The sequence below is a fragment of the Astyanax mexicanus genome, chromosome 11 (genome assembly GCF_023375975.1).
Source record: "Astyanax mexicanus isolate ESR-SI-001 chromosome 11, AstMex3_surface, whole genome shotgun sequence".
Taxonomy (NCBI): Eukaryota; Metazoa; Chordata; class Actinopteri; order Characiformes; family Acestrorhamphidae; genus Astyanax; species Astyanax mexicanus.
The window spans coordinates 44882239-44902537 of record NC_064418.1 but is presented as its reverse complement, the minus strand read 5'-3'; the positions used below and the strand labels follow the sequence as shown (position 1 = coordinate 44902537).

Sequence of the window (20299 nt, the reverse complement as noted above, 5' to 3'; positions counted from 1 at the left end):
CTGGTGTACAGTCAACAACCTTCACCTGAATGTGGACAAGACAAAGGAAATGGTTGTTGACTTCAGGAGAGCACAACACACCCACTCTCCACTCAACATCGACGGGTCCTCTGTGGAGATTGTTAAGAGCACCAAGTTCCTTGGTGTCCACTTAGCAGATAACCTCACCTGGACCCTGAACACCAGCTCTACAGCCAATAAAGCCCAGCAGCGTCTCTACTTCCTCCGGAAGCTGAGAAAGGCCCGTCTCCCTCCACCCATCCTCACACTCTTCTATAGAGGGACCATTGAGGGCATCCTGAGCAGCTGCATCACTGCCTGGTTTGGGACCTGCACCGTCTCTGACCACAAGACCCTCCAGCGTATTGTGAGGACAGCTGACAGGATCATCGGCGTCTCTCTCCCCTCCATCACGGACATTTACACCACCCGCAGTATCCGCAAAGCAACCAGCATTGTGAATGACCCCACCCATCCCTCACACAAACTGTTCTCCCTCCTGCCCTCGGGAAGAAGGTACCGCAGCATTCGGTCCAGCACGACCAGATTCTGCAACAGCTTCTACCCCCAAGCCATCAGACTCCTCAACTGCAGAGACTGAACTGATGGTTTTTCTGTACATGCACACACACTCATACCCCACTTACCCCAGAAAATGGAAAGCACTAAAAACCCTACTACCTCACTGGACTCTATTGCACACTGTGTAATAGAGGTAATTACTACCTCACTGGTCTTTTTTGCACACTTTTTGCACACTGCATAATTTGCACACTGTCTTGTTATTTATTATTCTTTGTCTGTATTGTGTTGTATTGTCTGTCTGCACTTTTGTACTGTCTACACTGTGTTTATGTGCACCATGGTCCTTGGAGGAACGTTATTTCGTTTCACTGTGTACTCTGTATATAGCTGAAATGACAATAAAAACCACTTTGACTTTGACTTTATATTAAAGCTATACAGGAACACATGCAGAATTACTTAGTGAATACAAAGTCTTAAACTTTAGATTCTTCTAAGCAGGTGCATTCATTAAGCCTCTAAGAAAATACTCTTGGTTTCTCAGTGTCTTTATGATGTAGAGTGACCAAAACTCAGCCTCTTGAAGGAGTTCCTGGAGGTGCTGAACAATAGTCACTGCTTTTCCTTCACACTGTAAAGCTCAAATAATCAGGTTTAAGTCAGGGAATTACTATATAATTCTATTAATTGGTGTCAATTAATTGTTGTTGTGTCTTTAATATTACGTTTACAATGTAAAAATAAATTAATAAAAAATAATTAGATAAAGTAAAACATTGAATGAAAAGGTGTATTCAAGGTGCACTTGACTGAAACTCAAAGTGTTTCATGATTGATGCAGCAACAGAATGCCCCAAATACATTTAATTTTATAGTAATAGCATAGTTTTTGTTCTTTCCCTTGTAAAGTGATGGTAGATTAGACAGAGAGTGAATGAAAAAAAAAAGATAATATGATAGAAATATAATGACAAATAAATAAATAAATAAATAAATAAAGACATGTGATAGACTACACAGACATTTGGACAGAAAAAATGATCTTAGTTATTTTAAATTACACAGAAATGTAAAGTAAGAGTGAATGAGAAAACAAGAGAATGAAAAACAAAAAAAGAAAAAGAAATAAAGAAAGAATTGTTAAAACATTAGTCAGAAAGGAGAGAGAAAGACATGAATGAATAGGTAAATATAAGAGAGAGAAAATGTGTGAAAGAGAGAGAGAGAGAGAGAGAGAGAGAGAGAGATAAGGATCAGGCTAAAGCGAGCTCCATGGTAACACAGCATCTTCTAATATTCCTTATCATCCCTCACTGCGGGCTCTTCTGTAATAGTCGGGGTAATGATGATGATGATGAGACGATAATGGAAATATTTACAGTTTCCGCCTGAAAATGATAACAACTAATTAACCAGCACATGCCAGCTCATTAACTACTGCAGCAGACCCGAGCCCGGCTTAATGCTCAGCACTGCAGAACTGAACCGCGGAGAGGGGATCCGGAGTGATGGGTCACATTGTGTGGGCTGGGGATCACACACACACACACACACACACACACACACACACACACACACACAAACACACACACACACACACACACACTAAAAACGGAGTGAGAGATGAGATCCTGAAAGATCATTTCTTCTGAATAGTGAGCAAACAAACAGAAAATCAGATTTTCAGAGAGTGAGAGAGATAGAGAGAAAGAGAGAGAGAGAGAGAGAGAAAGAGTATGAGAGTGAGATGGTAATGCTAATTTACTCAGAACTACATTAAAACAAAACATTTATGCTATTCAGATTATGAGGACACTGAAATGTCCTCATAAACGGAGTGTCCTTGTAATGCTGGTGGGTATTCATAATTTGGTACTTGTGAACCACACACACACACACACAAAAAAACACACACACACACACACACAATCAAAATCAAAGTCATCTCCATCCAGGAGGGAGAAAAAAATTCCAGGGAGATTATTTATTCTGAATAGTGAGTAAACAGAAATAGTTTACTGAATTTCAGCAAAGAGAAAATGATTGACAGTGAAAACTGTACGGAAGTTACCAGTCATGATAATTTACTGTTTACTACATAAACAGATAATACTCAGAGGAATAGAGAAAGAGAGAGATAGAGAGAGATAGAGAGAGAGGCATGAGAAAGTAGAAATATATCAATGGCAATAATAATAATAATGATCATTTGAAAATGTCCTCAATGCACAAAATGCCAGGTGCACATTCTTTTATTTTGTCCTTGTTAATGAAAGCACACACACTTTTAAATCATCTATATCCGGAAGGCAAGACAATGGGGAGTGTCCAATGAGATCTTGGAAAATTATTTCTTCTGAAAAGTGAGTAAACAGCCACATAAAAAGTTATATCCACTGCAAAGACTCAAAAAGAGAGAGAACCAAGATGTGAGAGTAATAAATATAGGAATGTTAATAATACTTATCATTTCAATTGACTACAACAAAAAGCTAAAAAAACAGATAAAGAAACATGTGCATTTAAATGTCCTTGTAATTCGAGTGTCCTTATTATGCAGATGGGTGTTCTTGTATTTTGTCCCTTTTTTTTTAAAACAACACAAACACAAACACACACACACATACATAAACTAAAAAAAAAAGTGGAAGACAATACTCAAAAGTAAGTAAACAGCCACATAAAATATGATATAACCCACTCCAAAGACTCAAAAAGAGAGAGAGAGAGGGAGAGAGAGAGAACAAAGATGTGAGAGCAATAGATATTATGGCATTATTAATAATTATAATTTTAGTTTATCTGTTCAAAAAAACTGATAAAACAACATGTATGCATGTAAATGTCCTTGATTTTTAATGTCCTCATAATGCAGATGGGCATTCTTGTATTTTGTCCTTGTTTTGAAAACAACACAAACACAAACACACACGCACACACACACACACACACACACACACACACACACACACACATAAACTAAAAACACATTTGCGAAAGAGGAAGACAATACTCAAAAGTGAGTAAACGGCCACATAAACTATGATATTCCCACTCCAAAGACTCAATAAGAGAGAGAGAACCAAGATGTGAGAGCAATACATATAAGAACATTAATAATAATGATAATTTCAATTTATCTGTTCAAGAAACAGATAAAGAAACATGTATGCATGTAAATGTCCTTGTTTTTGGAATGTCCTCATAATGCAGATGGGCATTCTTGTATTTTGTCCTTGTTTTGAAAACAACATAAACAAAAACACACACACACACATAAACTAAACACACTTTTGCGGAAGTGGAAGACAATACTCAAAAGTGAGTACACAGCCACATAAAATATGATATTCCAACTCCAAAGACTCAATAAGAGAGAGAGAACCAAGACATGAGAGCAATACATATAAGGACATTCATAATAATGATAATTTCAATTTATCTGTTCAAGAAACAGACAAAACAACATGTATGCATGTAAATGTCCTTGTTTTTGGAGTGTCCTCATAATGCAGGTGGGCATTCTTGTATTTTGTCCTTGTTTTGAAAACAACACAAACACAAAAACACACACACATAAACTAAAAACACATTTGCGGAAGAGGAAGACAATACGGAGTGACTGATGACTTCTTGGAAGACCATTTCTTCTTAAAAGTGAGTAAACATCAGCAGACATTCCATACCTTCTCTAAAACTCTCAGAAAGAGAGAGAGAGAGAGAGAAAGAAAGATTAAGAGAAAGTGAGAGAGTGAGAAATACAGGAATGTTAAGGGGACGGAATTGCAGATTTTAATCTCGTGGAGGGTTTAATTCATCAGCCCCGCAGGCAGTGGAGGAGATGGACTCTATTTAGCATCGGAGCTGCTCGGCTGTTTGGGAGGCAGCCATCAATCTCGGCGCTATCTTTAAAAAATAAAAAAAGTGCCTGTTTCAATCATCCCAGAGAGAGAGAGGCAGCAAACAGGTGGAGAAATCTCTCTCCTCACCCTTCGGCTTCTCCTTCGCTCTCTCCTCAAGGTGAAAGTTTTCCCTGAACAGCACCCGCACAGCCTCAGGGAAGCGTGTTATTAATGTGCTTTTAAAAAAATATATATTAATAATCTTACCAGAAATACATGAAGTGCTCTGGCCTCTGTTTGGCTTTGTGTTCTCAAATAGCATGTTCAATTAACCTGCGCTAAACTGGCAGCCTCCTGACAGCAGAAGACCTCCGTGACTCATGGGAATTGTTGGGTTATAATGATCTTCCGTTGACGTGGAAAGTGTATTTATGTTTTTTGACAAGAAACATGAACTTAACAAGACCTTTAACAAAGACCCAGACCTTTTATTGTGTAAGGTAAAAAAAAAACTGCCTTGAGCTTATATAAGAATTATATGAGACTTCAACATAAAAAAAATATATATAAATATATATATATATATATATATATATATATATATATATACATGATTTCATTGACTACATTTACGTTCACCATAACTCACTACATTATGAGATTACCATCACAACATCCACCTCCACTAATAGTTAAAAACAACTCTAGTTCCCTCTCACCTGAATACTGATCTCCTTCAGCTGTTGACCAATATATAATAAAGAGTATGAATACCCTTCAGTTTCGCTCATACTTTGCAAAGTATTGCCAACAATCATCTTTTTCAGCTTGTTTTAAGATCTCCTACTTTTTTTTAGCTCTTTAACTTTTTTGTCTTATGTATAGTGCAGCAAAAATAAAATAAAACAACATGTAGTCCTCAAAATTGACCACTATGATTTTATTTAAAGGTATTAGTCTTAGTCAGCACATCAATACTGATATTTAATGGGATCTTTTTTTATAGATTGTTTTTTTTTTTTTTTTTTTTTTTGCATGGCTTTTAGGAAGAAACGAGAAATTAAGAAGACCTTTGACCAAACTTTCTATGGTACTGTTTTAAAATAAGACTACACTTATAACTGAGTTATAAATGGTTTATAAATTGGATTATTAATTATTATTGTTGTAAAGTTGTAAATGCCTTAAACAAAAAAAAAAACATTGATAAGCAGTTATGACAAATCGATTAAAATGGCAACAGTGATCTGTTGTTTACTTCGTAATTTCATTTATAATAAAAAGTTAAAAATAATTACAAATATATTAATATGACAGGGGTAATACTGAATGATGGAAAACACAGAGTAAGATCAGTATCTAGAAAGCAAATTTTCATCTCACTGTCACCATTTCTGTTTATGTGTTGTTATATATGTATTAACTGCTTATTAAATGGTTTTAAAATATTTGCTACCTAATTAATAACCATTAACAACTTCTTTATAAAACATTCATAAACCCTTTATACAAAGGTAGTCTTATTTTTAAGTGGTACACTTTCTTTATATTTTAAAGTTCAGATCAGCCTTAAACTTCTTAAAATTCCTGCATCATTTACAACCCTGATTAAAACTAGTTTCAGGTTTCTGGTCAAAAATGATCAGCTTAATATTATAGCTGATTATAAATCTATTATACCTATGTTATAACCCAAACTGGTTTTAGCTTCAAATATAATATAATTTAATAGATAAATAATTACCTCTTCTATGGTTTACAGTTAAACAACACAGTCAGCAGCCAAGCCTGTGTTCTTTGAACCATTTCACGAGAATAACCTGTAACTCCACGCTCTCAGAGTCTCTCAGAAAGAAAGGGCAGTGCGAGGCAGCTGGGTGGTGGGCTTGTTTGGAGCTTTGAAATGCAGTGGTTCTGTTTCTCCTGCATGCTGCGATGCAGAGGCCAGGCCATAATCAGTCTCAGTTTATCAGCCACTAACTCCCCTAAACCACAGCCCCATCAGTCAATTACCTCCACGGGGGGCCAATACTAACGCAACACTCTCACTCAGCCCGCCCGCTGCTTAGGGGAGGGGTGGCATTTTGTTTGTCCTTGTGGGGGGTTTAGAGATATTTTCATCTCTATTGTTTCCACCAGGAAAAAGGGGTTGGGTTGTGTGGGTTTGGGTGAGGTGGGGTTATGCAATGTCTAAATAAAACAGTATATTTTGTTTTGAGAGATTTTTTTTTTAAGTTTCCTTGATTAATCATGGGTTATATTGGATTCTACACAACAGAACTATTGGAATATAGCTAATAATTTATGACCAGAAACCCGAAGCTAGTTTGCAAAAAAAAGAAATCAATAGGGAGGGAAATTATGCAGGAATCTCACAAGATACCACCTCACAACCTTCACAGGTGTGGTCGTTCTTACGGTAACCATTGAGACAATGCACATACTGGTATCCCATGACAATTTGATTTAATTTTTGTCACGTATACATACACTATACATATAAATAAATCTCCAACGGCATCAAAAAATGAGAATTGAGTTCATTGTTATTCATAAAAGTGGCTTTATTGCCAGATACTGACCACTAATACTGACCAGGTGGATTGATTAGTGTTTAGTAGTGTTGTAATCAAGACCAAGACCGGGACAAACCGAGACCAAGTCCAAGACAGAGACCAGATTAGAATTTAAAAATAAAATTTCAAATTTCATTAATTTGTACAAACTATCACAATTTGTTCTCAAACAGCTCATCACCAGGGTTAGCTAATGGTAGTTCATCACTAATGGTACTTCTCTCCCCGGTAACATTAGAATTTTAGCTAGCTTGTCGCTAAGATTAGCTAGCTCACTGCTAAGGTTAGCTAGCTCGTTGCTAGCTTCAGTTCTCTTCCTGGTAACATTAGTGTGTAATTTAGCTTGTCGTTAAGGTTAGCTAACTTGTCACTAATGGTAGTTCTCTCCCCGGTGCTATTAGAATTTTAGCTAGCTCATTGCTAAGATTAGCTAGCTCATTGCTACGGTTAGCTAGCTTATTACTAATGTTAGCTAGTTCGTTGTTATCTTCAGTTCTCTTCCTGGTAACATTAGTGTGTAATTTAGCTTGTCGCTAAGGTTAGCTAGCTCGTCGCTAAGGTTAGCAAGCTCATCACTAAAGTTAGCTAGCTCATTGCTTGCATTAGTTCTCTTCCTGGTAACATTAGTTTGTAATTTAGCTCGTTGCTAAGGTTAGCTAGCTCATCACTAGCTTTAGTTCTATTTAGTTCTATTCTATTCAGGTTTCTAATGAACTTCATCTCAGACAGAGGACTCGGACGGTCTCGTCCACAGTGATGTGACGCCATAGATGCAGCCTTGATTTGTAGCTGTGTTCTGCCATTTCATTAGGAACACTGCACGGCTGTGAAACAAGCCTAATAATATAACTGGAAATGAGAGATTAGTCCAAATATTCTGAGCTCTGTTTTCTCAATTTTCTCGATTTTCAAGTCACTGCTTCTCTCTATTTTCTCTGTTCTTTGCAGTCTGTTTTTTCCCCTTTCCTCCTGTTTGACATAAAAGTCTTATAAATTATTATCTAGCCGTACAGACAGAGTCGCATTACTCAATTCATTGCAACAAATTGAAGCGACCCAAATCAGAGCATAAAATTTGAATGAAAATATTGGATTCAATGCATATTTTTTGTGACTGTTTTTTTTTTTTATTATATGTGTTGTAAAAGATCAGATTTGGGCCACTTCTGCCTGATCTGTGAATATAACCTATAACTGAACACCAGCAAGGTCAAGCTTTTCCAAGGCAGACGTTTCTAATAAAGTGGCCGGTCAGATGGAAATGTAAGATCTCACGTAGACTGGCAGCATTTATTCCATCTCTGATCACTTTAAATTCCACAGGAGAGGAGGACGAGCCTCTTCATGGCAGTTCTGTCGCATCCTATTACCTTTAGCAGCATGGAGTTAGCAATTGTGTCAGATAATATGCAGAAATCTAATCTAATGTGAAATTGATCTTGTATACTTTCGTGTCTGCTATGGAACACTTTGCCCAGAGCTCTTCCTCTCCAAAGTGTTTTTCGACTCCCTCGGTCTCAGAAATTATGCGCAGCCTGTACCTTCCTCTGACGGCTATGTGTAACTTGGCAATGCGACTACACGGAGTCCTGCTGCGACATAAAGTCTAAATTAATGAATTGACCACGGGGAGAGTTAGGTGCTTCCAGCGCAGAAGATCCAAATTCACACAAAACCCTCACAGAGGGGATTTTCTTCAGAACAGATCGCCCTGACAAGGTCAAAAACCTGCAATGATTAAAGAATGAAAGAAGTATGCGCAAAAAAGTGTAGCAGTTTTAAGAGGACAAAAAAGGAAGCTACTTCACATCTTAATAAAAAAAAAAAGACAACAGGTCTACTTTACTGTAACATCTGAAATGCATAAATCTACAGTACCAATCAAATGTTACTATTAATAATATATTCCCACGATGCATGTATGCCACTTTACTTAAAGTGTATAACAATGCATTCATTTAAGCTGGTTATAAGTATATATAGCAACAGTAGGCAGCTTTTTTGAGGTTATTTTCTGGGTATTGACATAAAAGGTCTCATAAACACAGCAAAATTTGCCTTATGATCACATTTCATAATGACTAGTAAATATGGCTATAATACAGATGTAATACAGGTGTAATACATATGTATAGGCATGTTTATAAAGCTTTATGAATTCATAATAATGTTATGGTATAAGTATGTGAACCACACATCCACACCTTGTTTTGTAGCATGAATGAAAAAACTTAAAATAAAGATTATAGAAGGTTAGTTTGGAGCAATACCAAAGAACATGCCAAAAAAAAAAATCATTCCTTCCTATTTTCCTTCCTTTTTTATCCTTTCCTATTTATCCTTGTTTTCTTCCTTTCTGGTTTTGTTCCTTAGTTACTACCTTTCTGTCTTTCATTTTCATTCTTCTTTTCTTTCAAAAAATAAAATAAAAAAGTAACATTTTCAATTCTATAAGGAACCAATGGAAGATTATGAAACATGATATTCTAGCAATTCCCAACCTATTCCCAGGGATTTTCGTCTGGAAAATACATTCAAATTAGTCTTATATCACTCAAATGTACCTCCAGAGCATGCCTGGTTTCAGGCCTAGATCATAGAAAGGACTGTTTTTACTATCGTAAATGTCTTTATTTAACTCCTTAGATCATTGGTAGGCATCTTTCCCATTATTTCCCATTGGTAGGCATCCTCACTTTGATAAGGAACCAATGGAAGATTATTAAACATGATATTCTAGCAATTCCCAACCCATTCCTAGGGATTGTGTTTTGGGAAATACATTCAAATTAGTCTTATATCATTCCATAGAATCCATTTGGCACGTTTAATGTTAAAAACACAGCAGAAAAATAAAAAAACTGTCTATCATGGCAAAAATCTCCAGTCCCTACCCAGCATTTCACCGCACCGCACTGGCCTTGCTCACTCCAACATACTTGATTCCACTCATCACGGTTTGGGAAATCAGCTAACCAGCTGAATCAGGTGCGTAACCCATGCTGGGTTTCCTAAGGACTCAGCTCTGAAACCACTGGGGGGTATTCGATGATTACTGAAATACATAACGTGTACTGTACCCTTTCAACCCACCATCCCCCCGCCCCAACATCCAGCCCCCGAATCCTGACCTCAGCTTTGTGGACGGCGCTGCGGGAGCCGACAGCCTCCAGCCAAAACGTGAGGGTGTTAGCAACTCAGCTAGAATTACGGCCCAGTGGGACCTCGCCATCTACCCTCCCCACCGCCTACTAAAATCAATTGGAGTTAGCCGGTGACGGCTGAGTAAAAACCAGCCATCCAGTGGCTGCAGTTGAAAGGCAGGTCAGGAGGGGTCGCCAGCCATGTCCAAACATACACCAGACACCCAGCAGTTTTTTTCTTTCCGTTACTATTTTTTTTTCTCACATCAGTATTTCTACAAGAAAAGGTGCATGACCTTCTTCTGATGGCCCATTACTCCTCCTCCAAGGTTTCCCCCACCTCTCTCTGACATGGGAGCAAAATCTGTGGGCCAACAGGAAGCTGAAGAGGTCAAACACCAGATTACCTCAAAAATTGTATAGGGGTTGAACAATGAAACTGAAACACCTGTCATTTTAGTGTGGCAGGTTTCATGGCTAAATTGGAGCAGCCTGGTGGCCAATCTTCATTATGAAGGTTCAATTAGCAGGGTAAGAGCACAGTTTTCACATTATGGGTGACATACCAGATTTCAAAAGAGGACGAATTGTTGGTGCACGTCTTGCTGGTCCATCTGTGACCAAGACAGCAAGTCTTTGTGATGCATCAAGAGCCACGGTATCCAGGGTAATGTCAGCATACCACCAAGAAGGACCAACCACATCCAACAGGATTAACTGTGGACGCTGTAAGAGGAAGCTGTCTGAAAGGGATGTTCGGGTGCTAACCCGGATTGTATCCAAAAAACATAAAACCACGGCTGATCAAATCACGACAGAATTCAGTGTGCACCTCAACTCTCCTGTTTCCACCAGAACTGTCCGTCACCACAATCAATTATTGTGGTCTATAACCAGGTGTTTCAGTTTCATTGTCCAACCCCTGTAGATCACAGAGAGGGCCCAGTTTGTGCTACTGTAAATGTCTTTATTTTACTCCTCATTTCATGTTCACCTGTTGTTGTAGTGAGATTTTTGTCAGATTTGAATCTGGGCCTTTCATTCAAATAAAAAGCAGTTTTTGATCTCTAAAAATGACTGAAAATCACTGCAGTTCCTACCCTGAGGAAGGAGAGGTCTCTGCTGCGGTCGATGCTGGTGATCTCCAGGTTCCCCATCACCACCTCACAGTTCTCGTAGTATTTTCTCAGGGTCCGATACTGCTGCTCCAGATCCGAGAGGGTGCTCAGTTTGTTTTCTGTTCCAGTGCACACTGCAGAGAGAGAGAGAGAGAGAGAGAGAGAGAGAGAGAGAGAGAGAGAGCTATTTAGAAAGCCGGCCAATATATAAATATATTAATCTATATATATGAGATGGTAACTGTACACAAGGAAGAAACCTCTGTAATTCTCATTGAAAGTTAATGTGAAAAAAATAATAATAATAATAATAAAAATAGCACCAAAAAGTACCGGGTACCTGCTCTCTTCCTCTTTTCTTCTTTTTTCATTCACCCTTTCTCCAACCCTTTCTTTTTCTATTTCTTTCCACTCTGCACTCTGCACTTATTTTTAATTTGCAATAAATTCTTTACTTCCCTCCTTTCTATCTTCCTTTCTTCATTCATTCACTCCTTCCTTTCTATTGTCCTTCGTTTTTTTATTTTTTCTATCTCAATTTCCTAAATTCTTCCTATTTTCCTTCCTTATGTTCTTTATATTCCTTCCTTTCATCCATCCTTCCTTCCTATCTTTGTTCTCTCTTTTTATCCTATTTTTCTTCCCTCAATTTTTTATTCTTGCTTCCCTCCTTCCTGCTTTTGTTCCTTAGTTACTACCTTCCTATCTTCCATTTCCATTCGTTTTTTCCTTTCAATCTTCCTTCCTACTTCCCTTGCTTCCATCTTTCCTTCCTTCCTATCTTCATTCCCTCTTTTCTTCCTATTTTCGTTCCCTCTATTCTTTATTTTCCTTCCTTGGTTTCTTCCTTCCTCAGTTAATACCTTTCTTTATTTCATTTCCATTCCTCTTTGCTTCCTTCCTTCTTTCCTTTCAATCTACTTTCCTTCCTCTTTGTCTCTCCCTTCTTTCCTTCCTTCCTTCCTTCCTTCCTTCGTATTTTAATTCCCTCTTATCTTCCTAATTTCCTCCCCTTCATTCTTTACTTTCCTTCCTTCCCTCCATTCTTTCTTTTTTTCTTTCATTTTCTTTCATTCATTATTTCTTCTAAAATTAAAGCTATTAAACAGAATTGTGTCTTGCTGTTGTTGGAATAACAGTCTCTATTTAGAGCAATAGATCTCAAATTTTCCTACTTAATGCCTAATGGACTACATTCACTATTATGCCAAAAGTCATGGGACTCCAGTCTGTAAATTGATCATAAGGTGTACCCCAGCTGGGGTGAGGACTGATAGTGAATGGGACATACCAGGGATATTTCATAGATAGCTAATATTACCACCCACAGTGGACAGTGCAGTGAGTGATAATAGAATTATGTGTGTTGAGGCCTAGTTCAAAAGTTTGAGGACAAGTCCGGCGTTTGGTTGAAAACGTTAGAGTTGATCCTGTGGGCCGTCACCACCGAGCCAACCTGACAAGTAATTAAACACGGCCATTTCCACCCATCACCCTCTCCTCAGCACCCGCAGACATCTGCCATCTGCAGCATCAGCTGCTGCAGCCCAGCAGAGTGTGACAGCACAGGAGAGAGAGAGAGAGAGAGAGAGAGAGAGAGAGAGAGAGAGAGAGAGAGAGAAAGAAAGAGAAAGAGAGAGATTCACACACACACACACACACAGTCACGCACGCCCTCACGCCTCACCGAGCCGCTGTCACAACAGCCAACAGCAGCCTGGCCTCCTGCTCCCACCATCACCACAACCAACAGAGAGAGAGAGAGAGAGAGAGAGAACACTCTAATCTCTGTTCATTCATCCCTCGATCATTCTTTCATTCACTGTCCCCATCTCTGCTTCTCTCTTGCTTTCAATTTTTAATTTGTTTATTCTTATTTCTTTCTGTTTCCCATGTTTCTTGATGTACCTTTTTGTTCTTTCTTTCTTTCTTTCTTTCTTTCTTTCTTTCTTTCTTTCTTTCTTTCTTTCTTCATTCCCCTGTTAGTTCCTTTTTTTCTTTGATTCCTTCCTTCTTTCCTCCGCTATATCCCCTGTTTTCTTTCTATATTCCTTTCGTCATTTGCTCGATTCATTCCATTGTTGCTTCTCTGTTTCTTTTTTCTGTTTTTCTTTCATTCATTCATTCATTCCTTTCTTCATTCCTTCCTTCTACCATGCTTTATTTCTTTTCATCTTCATTTTTTGTTTCTTCCCCCAGTTCCTTTCATCTTACTTCTGTTTTTTTCTTTACTTTCTTCCTCCTTCCTCCCACTCTATCCTTCTTATTTTTATCCCATTTTCCTTCCTTCATTTTTTATATCTTCATTCCATTATTTCTTTCCTCCATTCCTTTCATATTCTTTCTTTCTTTCTTTCTTTCTTTCTTTCTTTCTTTCTTTCTTTCTTTCTTTCTTTCTTTCTCTCTTTCAATGTTCCTGTTATCCCTGCTTTCCTTTCTTCATTCATTCTTGCCATATTATATCTGTCATTCTTAATTTCTTCTGTACTTCTTTCCTTTTAATCTATCTTCTTTTTATCCTCTCTCTTGTCCCTTTAACCTCATCTTCCCTCCTTTCATCTCTCTCTCTCTCTCTCTCTCTCTCTCTCTCTCTCTCTCTCTCTCTCTTCACACACACAATTGGTCCAGCCTGCAGACTTTCATTATTCCACAGAGGAGGATAAACAGTATATATAAAACAAACAAACAAAAATCTCTCTTAGAGGTGATTGGTTCTGCAGAAACGAACGAGCTGTTGTTCAAACAACCCCTCCGAGCTGCTATTAGATTAAAGGAAGCTGAAGAAGAGGAGGAGGAGGGTGGAGGCAGAGGGTGGAGGGTGGAGGCGAGAGGGACAGTGGACAGGTCAGGTGTTGGACCTGGGAGTTTTCAATAAGCGTTAGCATGCATTAGAGGGAGGCAGGTATTATACAGCTCGCTTAGTGGTAATAAACAGTTATTGCACCCTCGGGCCCCGCCGCTGATATTACAGCCAAAGTGTGGGGTAGGAAGTCGTGACGGGGGGTGGAGGGGAGGTGCTTATATTAACACGGCGGACGATTTAGACATTCCAATAAAGGCCACCACTAAGATTTCATAGAGCAGAAAAAAACTAAACATTGCAAAACACTTAGGAAATGTGGAGTAGCTGTGAAGGTCTGACTGATATCCACACTCTGAGACTGACTGGAGGTTAAAACTGATAAAATCAGCCAGAATCGTATTAATATGGTAAAAAAAATTACTAAAAAGATGCTTATATCTGTAGCTGGGGTAGATAGAAGTTATAGATTGTAGTGTTCCAGCTCTGGGTTGCTTACAGTTTAAATGGCGATATTTGACAATCAACAAAAACAATGATTTTAGAAAATGATTGATCATAAATCATTGCAACATCTCTGAAAAGTGAATCTAGTGCCTCTGCTGGCTGGTTGCAGAATGATGTGTATCTCTGCCCATCCCCGAAAGACCCATGTCCATCTAATTTTTCTCCACTAAATTGTATTTTTCATTTTAGTTCCAACACAACTATAGAATCTGGGAACAAATTTGAGAATTATAGAATCTGGGAAACTCTGAGAAAATTTCTTCAGACTTAAACCCTACAGAGTATGTTTTTTACCTGGTAAAGGGGAGACTGCAGGGAGTAAACCCCCCAAAAAAACAAACATTAGCGGAAAGAGGCTAAAGCGATAGCACCATTAAAAAAAGCATCATAAAAGCAGAATGCAAAAGTTTAGTGATCAGTGTCAAGTCTTATTTAGTTAAATTTACTTTAAGTTTATTTGTTCCAATGTTTTTGCTCACAAAAAACTGTATCAGAACATTCTGAACCGATACAGCTGTAAATACCTGGATATAAAAATGAAAATGTGTTTTTGTCTCGTATTCATCTTTTAATGTCAACCCCAGATGTTTTCAGTCTACAGCAGAAATACATACATTTGGAGGGGACTACACTTCCCATGTATTGTCATAGAAGTGAATACAACTGTTTAACCTGCATAAACTTTCACATTAACACTGGTCATGTGTCCCAGACTCACTCAACTTCTCATACTGACCATGAACCAACAGGTTAGTTTCTTCCATTGAGAAGCGTTGGACACATCCAGGTAGCTGCGCCATTATAATAGTAATAAGCCAAAGACAGAGCTCACCTGGCTCTTAAAAGGGAAAGGGAAGTGACACACTGAGTGGTTTATTTCACCTTACGCCCAAAACACACCCAAGATCTATCTATCTATCTGTCTGTCTGTCTGTCTGTCTGTCTGTCTGTCTAGATCTAGATTGCTAAAATAGAGCTATTCTGCCCATTTTTAGCCGTGCAAGGTGTACTTTTCCCGTCATTACGATAGCAAAGAGCCAGGATGCCCATAGATTGCTAAAATAGGTTCTGCTCAACCTGCTCAACCTTTCGAACTCTTGATCTGAGAGAGTTTTTTTTTTGTTCTCTTCATTCTCAACTTTCTGTTAACTCTAAAAAGTCTTGGAACCAGATCTCTGTAATCGAGCTGCTTTGTGCCGAAATTCGGTGTGATAAGTGCAATTTAAATAAATCTGAATTACATGTGAAGTCATGCACTACTGCTAAACCTGAGTTCCAGAGCCTGGAGGACCAAGCTGGAGAGTTAAAGCTGTGTATCCTACAGTGAAGCCGAGAAGATGCCAGGAAAGCACTGATGGCTTTATTTGGAGTCCCTTATTCCCCTCATTGTCGGCAGCTTCGATTCTTTCTCTTTTCGCCTGTGGGTTTTTTTCATCATTTCAGAAATGATGGATCGGGGCGACAAATGCCGAATCAGAATTTTTTTATTTCATTTAATTAAAGTGAAGATTATGAGCCTCGGGTAAAAAGACGGAAAGAAGGGAAGAAAAAAAAAAAATCGGTGCATGTGTGTGTATGTGTGTAAGTGTGTGTGTGTATGCATTAGACAAAGTGGTGACTTCAATACACAGTATGTGGTGAAGGCATTAATCATTTCATTAGCGAATGGGAGCTTTTCTCCGCCGAAATCCCAAACGAGTCAAAACTTCCGACTCGCGCCAAAGATCCCGGATGAAACTCTGAGTGCAGAGTGAATAAGAAAATGAAAACATCTCTTCTGACATGAGCAGTTCCGACTGCAGTGTTCTCTTTCCCCATTAAAGAGTCTAAAGAGAGAAAGAGCAGCTATAGAGACTCAGAGAGCGAGAGGCTGTGCTCCAAATCCAATATTAAAATATTCAAGGGCTGACTTTTACTGAACATCCCAATATTAAAAGATGAAGAAACTGCTGAATAAAGCAGCCCCTCACTGCCAGAACACACACACACACACACACACACAGAGATCTGTGAGAGAGGTTGAACTAATAGATTTAAGATACAGCTTAGCGAGAGATAGAAACAGAATGGAAAGGAAAAGAGTAATTAATAAAATAAATGAAGGATAGTGAAAGAACGAGAGACAGAAGGTAAGAAAGCAGGAGAAAGTCAGAGAGAAAGAGAGAGAGAGAGAGAGAGAGAGCATCAAATTAAGAAACGTGATAGTGTGACAGACAGATAGTAAGACACAGAAAGAGAAATAGAGAAAAGAGAGGTAAAGAAAAAAGAATGAGAGACAGAGTAAGTAAGAAAAACAGAAAGAATCATAAAAATTGAGAAAAAAGAGAGAAAAGCATGAGGTGTGAGAAACAGATAAGAGAGAGCTTGTAATACATAGAGAGAAAGTTACATATTAAGAAAGAAGGAAGTAAAGGATAGAGAGAATTAGAAAAAAAAGAGAAAGGCAGAGTGTGAGAGCGTAATGGAGTGTGAAAAAAGTGAATGACAGAGAGATAGATAGAGAGAATAAGAAAGTAGATAGAGAGACTGAGAAGGTGGAAAAAGAAAGAGATGAAAACAGAGAGAATTATAGAAAATGATAAGAAAAAGAGAAAAGCACAAGGTGTGAGAAATAGTAGAGACATTCGGTAATAAATAGAGAGAAAAAGAGAGATAGAATGACTGAAGAGGAAGTGAAGGACAGAGAGAAATAGATTGAGAAAGAATCAAAAAGAAAGTGAGAGCACATGTTTAATAGTGTGAAAGTGAAACGCAAAATGTGAGAGAGAGTGAAAACGACAGTGTGGAAGAGTGAATGACAGAGAGATAGATAGAGAGAATAAGAGAGTGAGAGAGTTACCAGTGAAAGAAAGAGAGTGTGTGTGTGAAAGACAGATAGAGAGAATGAGAGAAAGTGAAAGAGTGAAAGAGTTGCCACTGTGTGTGAGAGAACGAGTGAGAGAGACTCTGCAATGCTTATTCACTTTGACATGGTGGGAGAGTCTGGTCCCACTTCTAATCTACAGATAATGGCAAAACCATTTTTCCCACCTTCCGTCAGCAACCGCAGCCTCACGCGTTCCATCCCTCCATCACTCCCTCCATCCTTCCATTCCTCTCTTCTGAACACTTATAAGCAAGCAGGCCACAAGGACCTGAGTATAAGGGCATGTTCAGAAGACCGGCCCAAATCCTATTTTGGCTTATCTAGATTGTATCAAAACCTGATGGTCTGGACAGCCAGAAACCACAGAAAAATTCATTTTTTGAAGTTATATTTTTACAGATGGTTTGGAATATGATTACAGTTGGATTCGTACAGATGCAGCATGTATTTTGCATTGCTCACTTTATTGGAAGCTTGGCTCCACCTTCAGATTTGACATTGTATCTTTAAAGCTAGGTAGCACTTTGTCAAATAAAGTGAACAATCAACTTGATATTGATCATCTTTAGCTGATAAAAACTCAGAATTGTGTCCGTAGTTTCAGCAAGAAATTGTGTATCTCTCCCAGGGCAAGAAAAATATATATATATATATACAAGGGTTGGACAATGAAACTAAAACACCTGTCATTTTAGTGTGGGAGGTTGCATGGCTAAATTAGAGCAGCCTGGTTGCCAATCTTCATTAATTGCACATTATTGCACCAGTAAGAGCAGAGTGTGAAGGTTCAATTAGCAGGGTAAGAGCACAGTTCTGCTCTAAATATTGCAATGCACACAACATTATGGGTGACATACCAGAGTTCAAAAGAGGACAAATTGTTGGTGCACGTCTTGCTGGCGCATCTGTGACCAAGACAGCAAGTCTTTGTGATGTATCAAGAGCCACGGAAACCAGGGTAATGTCAGCATACACCAAGAAGGACCAACCACATCCAACAGGATTAACTGTGGATGCTGTAAGAGGAAGCTGTCTGAAAGGGATGTTTGGGTGCTAACCCGGATTGTATCCAAAGAACATAAAACCACGGCTGATCAAATCACGGCAGAATTCAATGTGCACCTCAACTCTCCTGTTTCCACCAGAACTGTCCGTCACCACAATAAATTATTGTGGTCTATAACCAGGTGTTTCAGTTTCATTGTCCAAACCCTGTATATATATACTGTTGTTAATCTGCACTAATGCACCATAAACAATGACCTTAATAAATCTAAAGTGACAAAAGTGTGGAGAGCCAAGAAGAGCACCAAAAATTAAAAATCAACGCTGATCTCCATACCATGGCAATCCACGAAATTACTGTACACTTGTGATGTTCAGACATGCAAATCCAATGATCACTTGTATATAACAGTCAACTCAACATATCTAATATAAGAAACAAATAAAATTTGCCTGCAGTCTGAACACAGCCAAAGAGTCTCACACTCACTGTGAGTTGAACTTTTAATTCCTTACAGTAAGTAAAAATAAAAAACAAATGGTACCACTTTGAAATAAGACTACCTTTATAAAGGGTTTATAAATGGTTTACAATTAGTTTATTATTTTGCCTTAAAATCATTAATAATCAGTTATAACACATACATAGAAAGGGCAACAATATAGATGGCTGTGGGTTCACTATTTGGCAAACAACAGGTCATTGTTACCCTCTCTTAGTATGTGTTATAACTGATTATTAATGATTTTAAGGCAAAATAATAAACTAATTGTAAACCATTTATAAACCCTTTATAAATGTAGTCTTATTTTAAAGGGGCACCAAACAAATAAGCAAACAAATAAATAAAAGTTAAAAAAAGCAAAGATCTGCACTTCTTCTGGACTGCAAACATCACATCTAAAACAGAACCGCTGCCCTCGTTCTCTTCTCTCTCCTGAGTTTCTCATCACGTTCCGACGCATTAATTATTGAGAAGTGGCACAAACACCCCTCCACGCTCTCCTCCATTTCAATTTGATTTTTTTTTTATATTCTATAAATATGCCCACTGGAATTAAACACTCAGCCGCTGCAGTCCTCTATTAGGCAAATTCGATTCATAACACACTGCGCAAAATGGCTTCATCAATGAAGCGTGCTGGTTTTATTGAACGCAGATAAAGCCGGGCCTCGAGACTCGCTTTCCTGCCGGACCGGCGGCGATGGTGGAAAAGGTCATGCCAATAGCTAGTGACTCACCAAATTAAATAAAGTTGCAAATGTCACTCGCGCAAGTAAACACTGCCGGCACTTCCGATAGAGGACGTGACCAGTTTAGAAGCTAAAGAGGGTGATGGACTAAGTCCAGACTAGGCAGTCGTCACTGAAATAAAGAAGGTCCACAAGGTTAAGGTCAATACATAGCTGTATACAGTGGAAAAAATCCATCGGAAAAACTAGATAAAATATCAAAATGTTCAAAATGTGAAACTCATATATTATATACTAGGTGTATTACACACAGAGTGATCTATTTTAAGCATTTATTTATTTTATTGTTGATGATTATGGCTTACAACCAATGAAAACCCAAAAATCAGTGTCTCAGAAAATATGAACATTATACAAGATCAATTGGTACTGCTGGCAGTGTGGGCAGTGTGCCAAGTCCTGCTGGAAAAGGAAATCCGCAGCTACATAAAAGTTGTCAGCAGAAGGCAGCATGAAAACACTGCACTGACTTTAGACTTAATAATAAAACACAGTGGATCAACACCATCACTGATTGGTGGAAACTTCACACTAGACCTCAAGCAGTTTGGACTGTTTGTCTCTCCACTCTTCCTCCAGACTCAAATAAAATGTAAAATTTACTGATGGTCAGTGGTGGTTTGGAGAGACATATCATCTTATAGAAAAACTTACAGCACTTC

The 20299-nt window shown here is 38.3% G+C and overlaps 1 protein-coding gene across 1 annotated transcript in view; it reads right to left on the bottom strand.

Moving 5' to 3' along the window:
- Positions 1–20299, bottom strand: part of LOC103033543 (receptor tyrosine-protein kinase erbB-4) — a 555493-nt gene that overhangs the window by 270511 nt on the left and 264683 nt on the right. The window contains exon 2 of the mRNA XM_022680070.2: positions 11187–11338. Coding sequence (XP_022535791.1) covers positions 11187–11338 — 152 coding nt within the window. The remainder of the gene's footprint in view (positions 1–11186; positions 11339–20299) is intronic.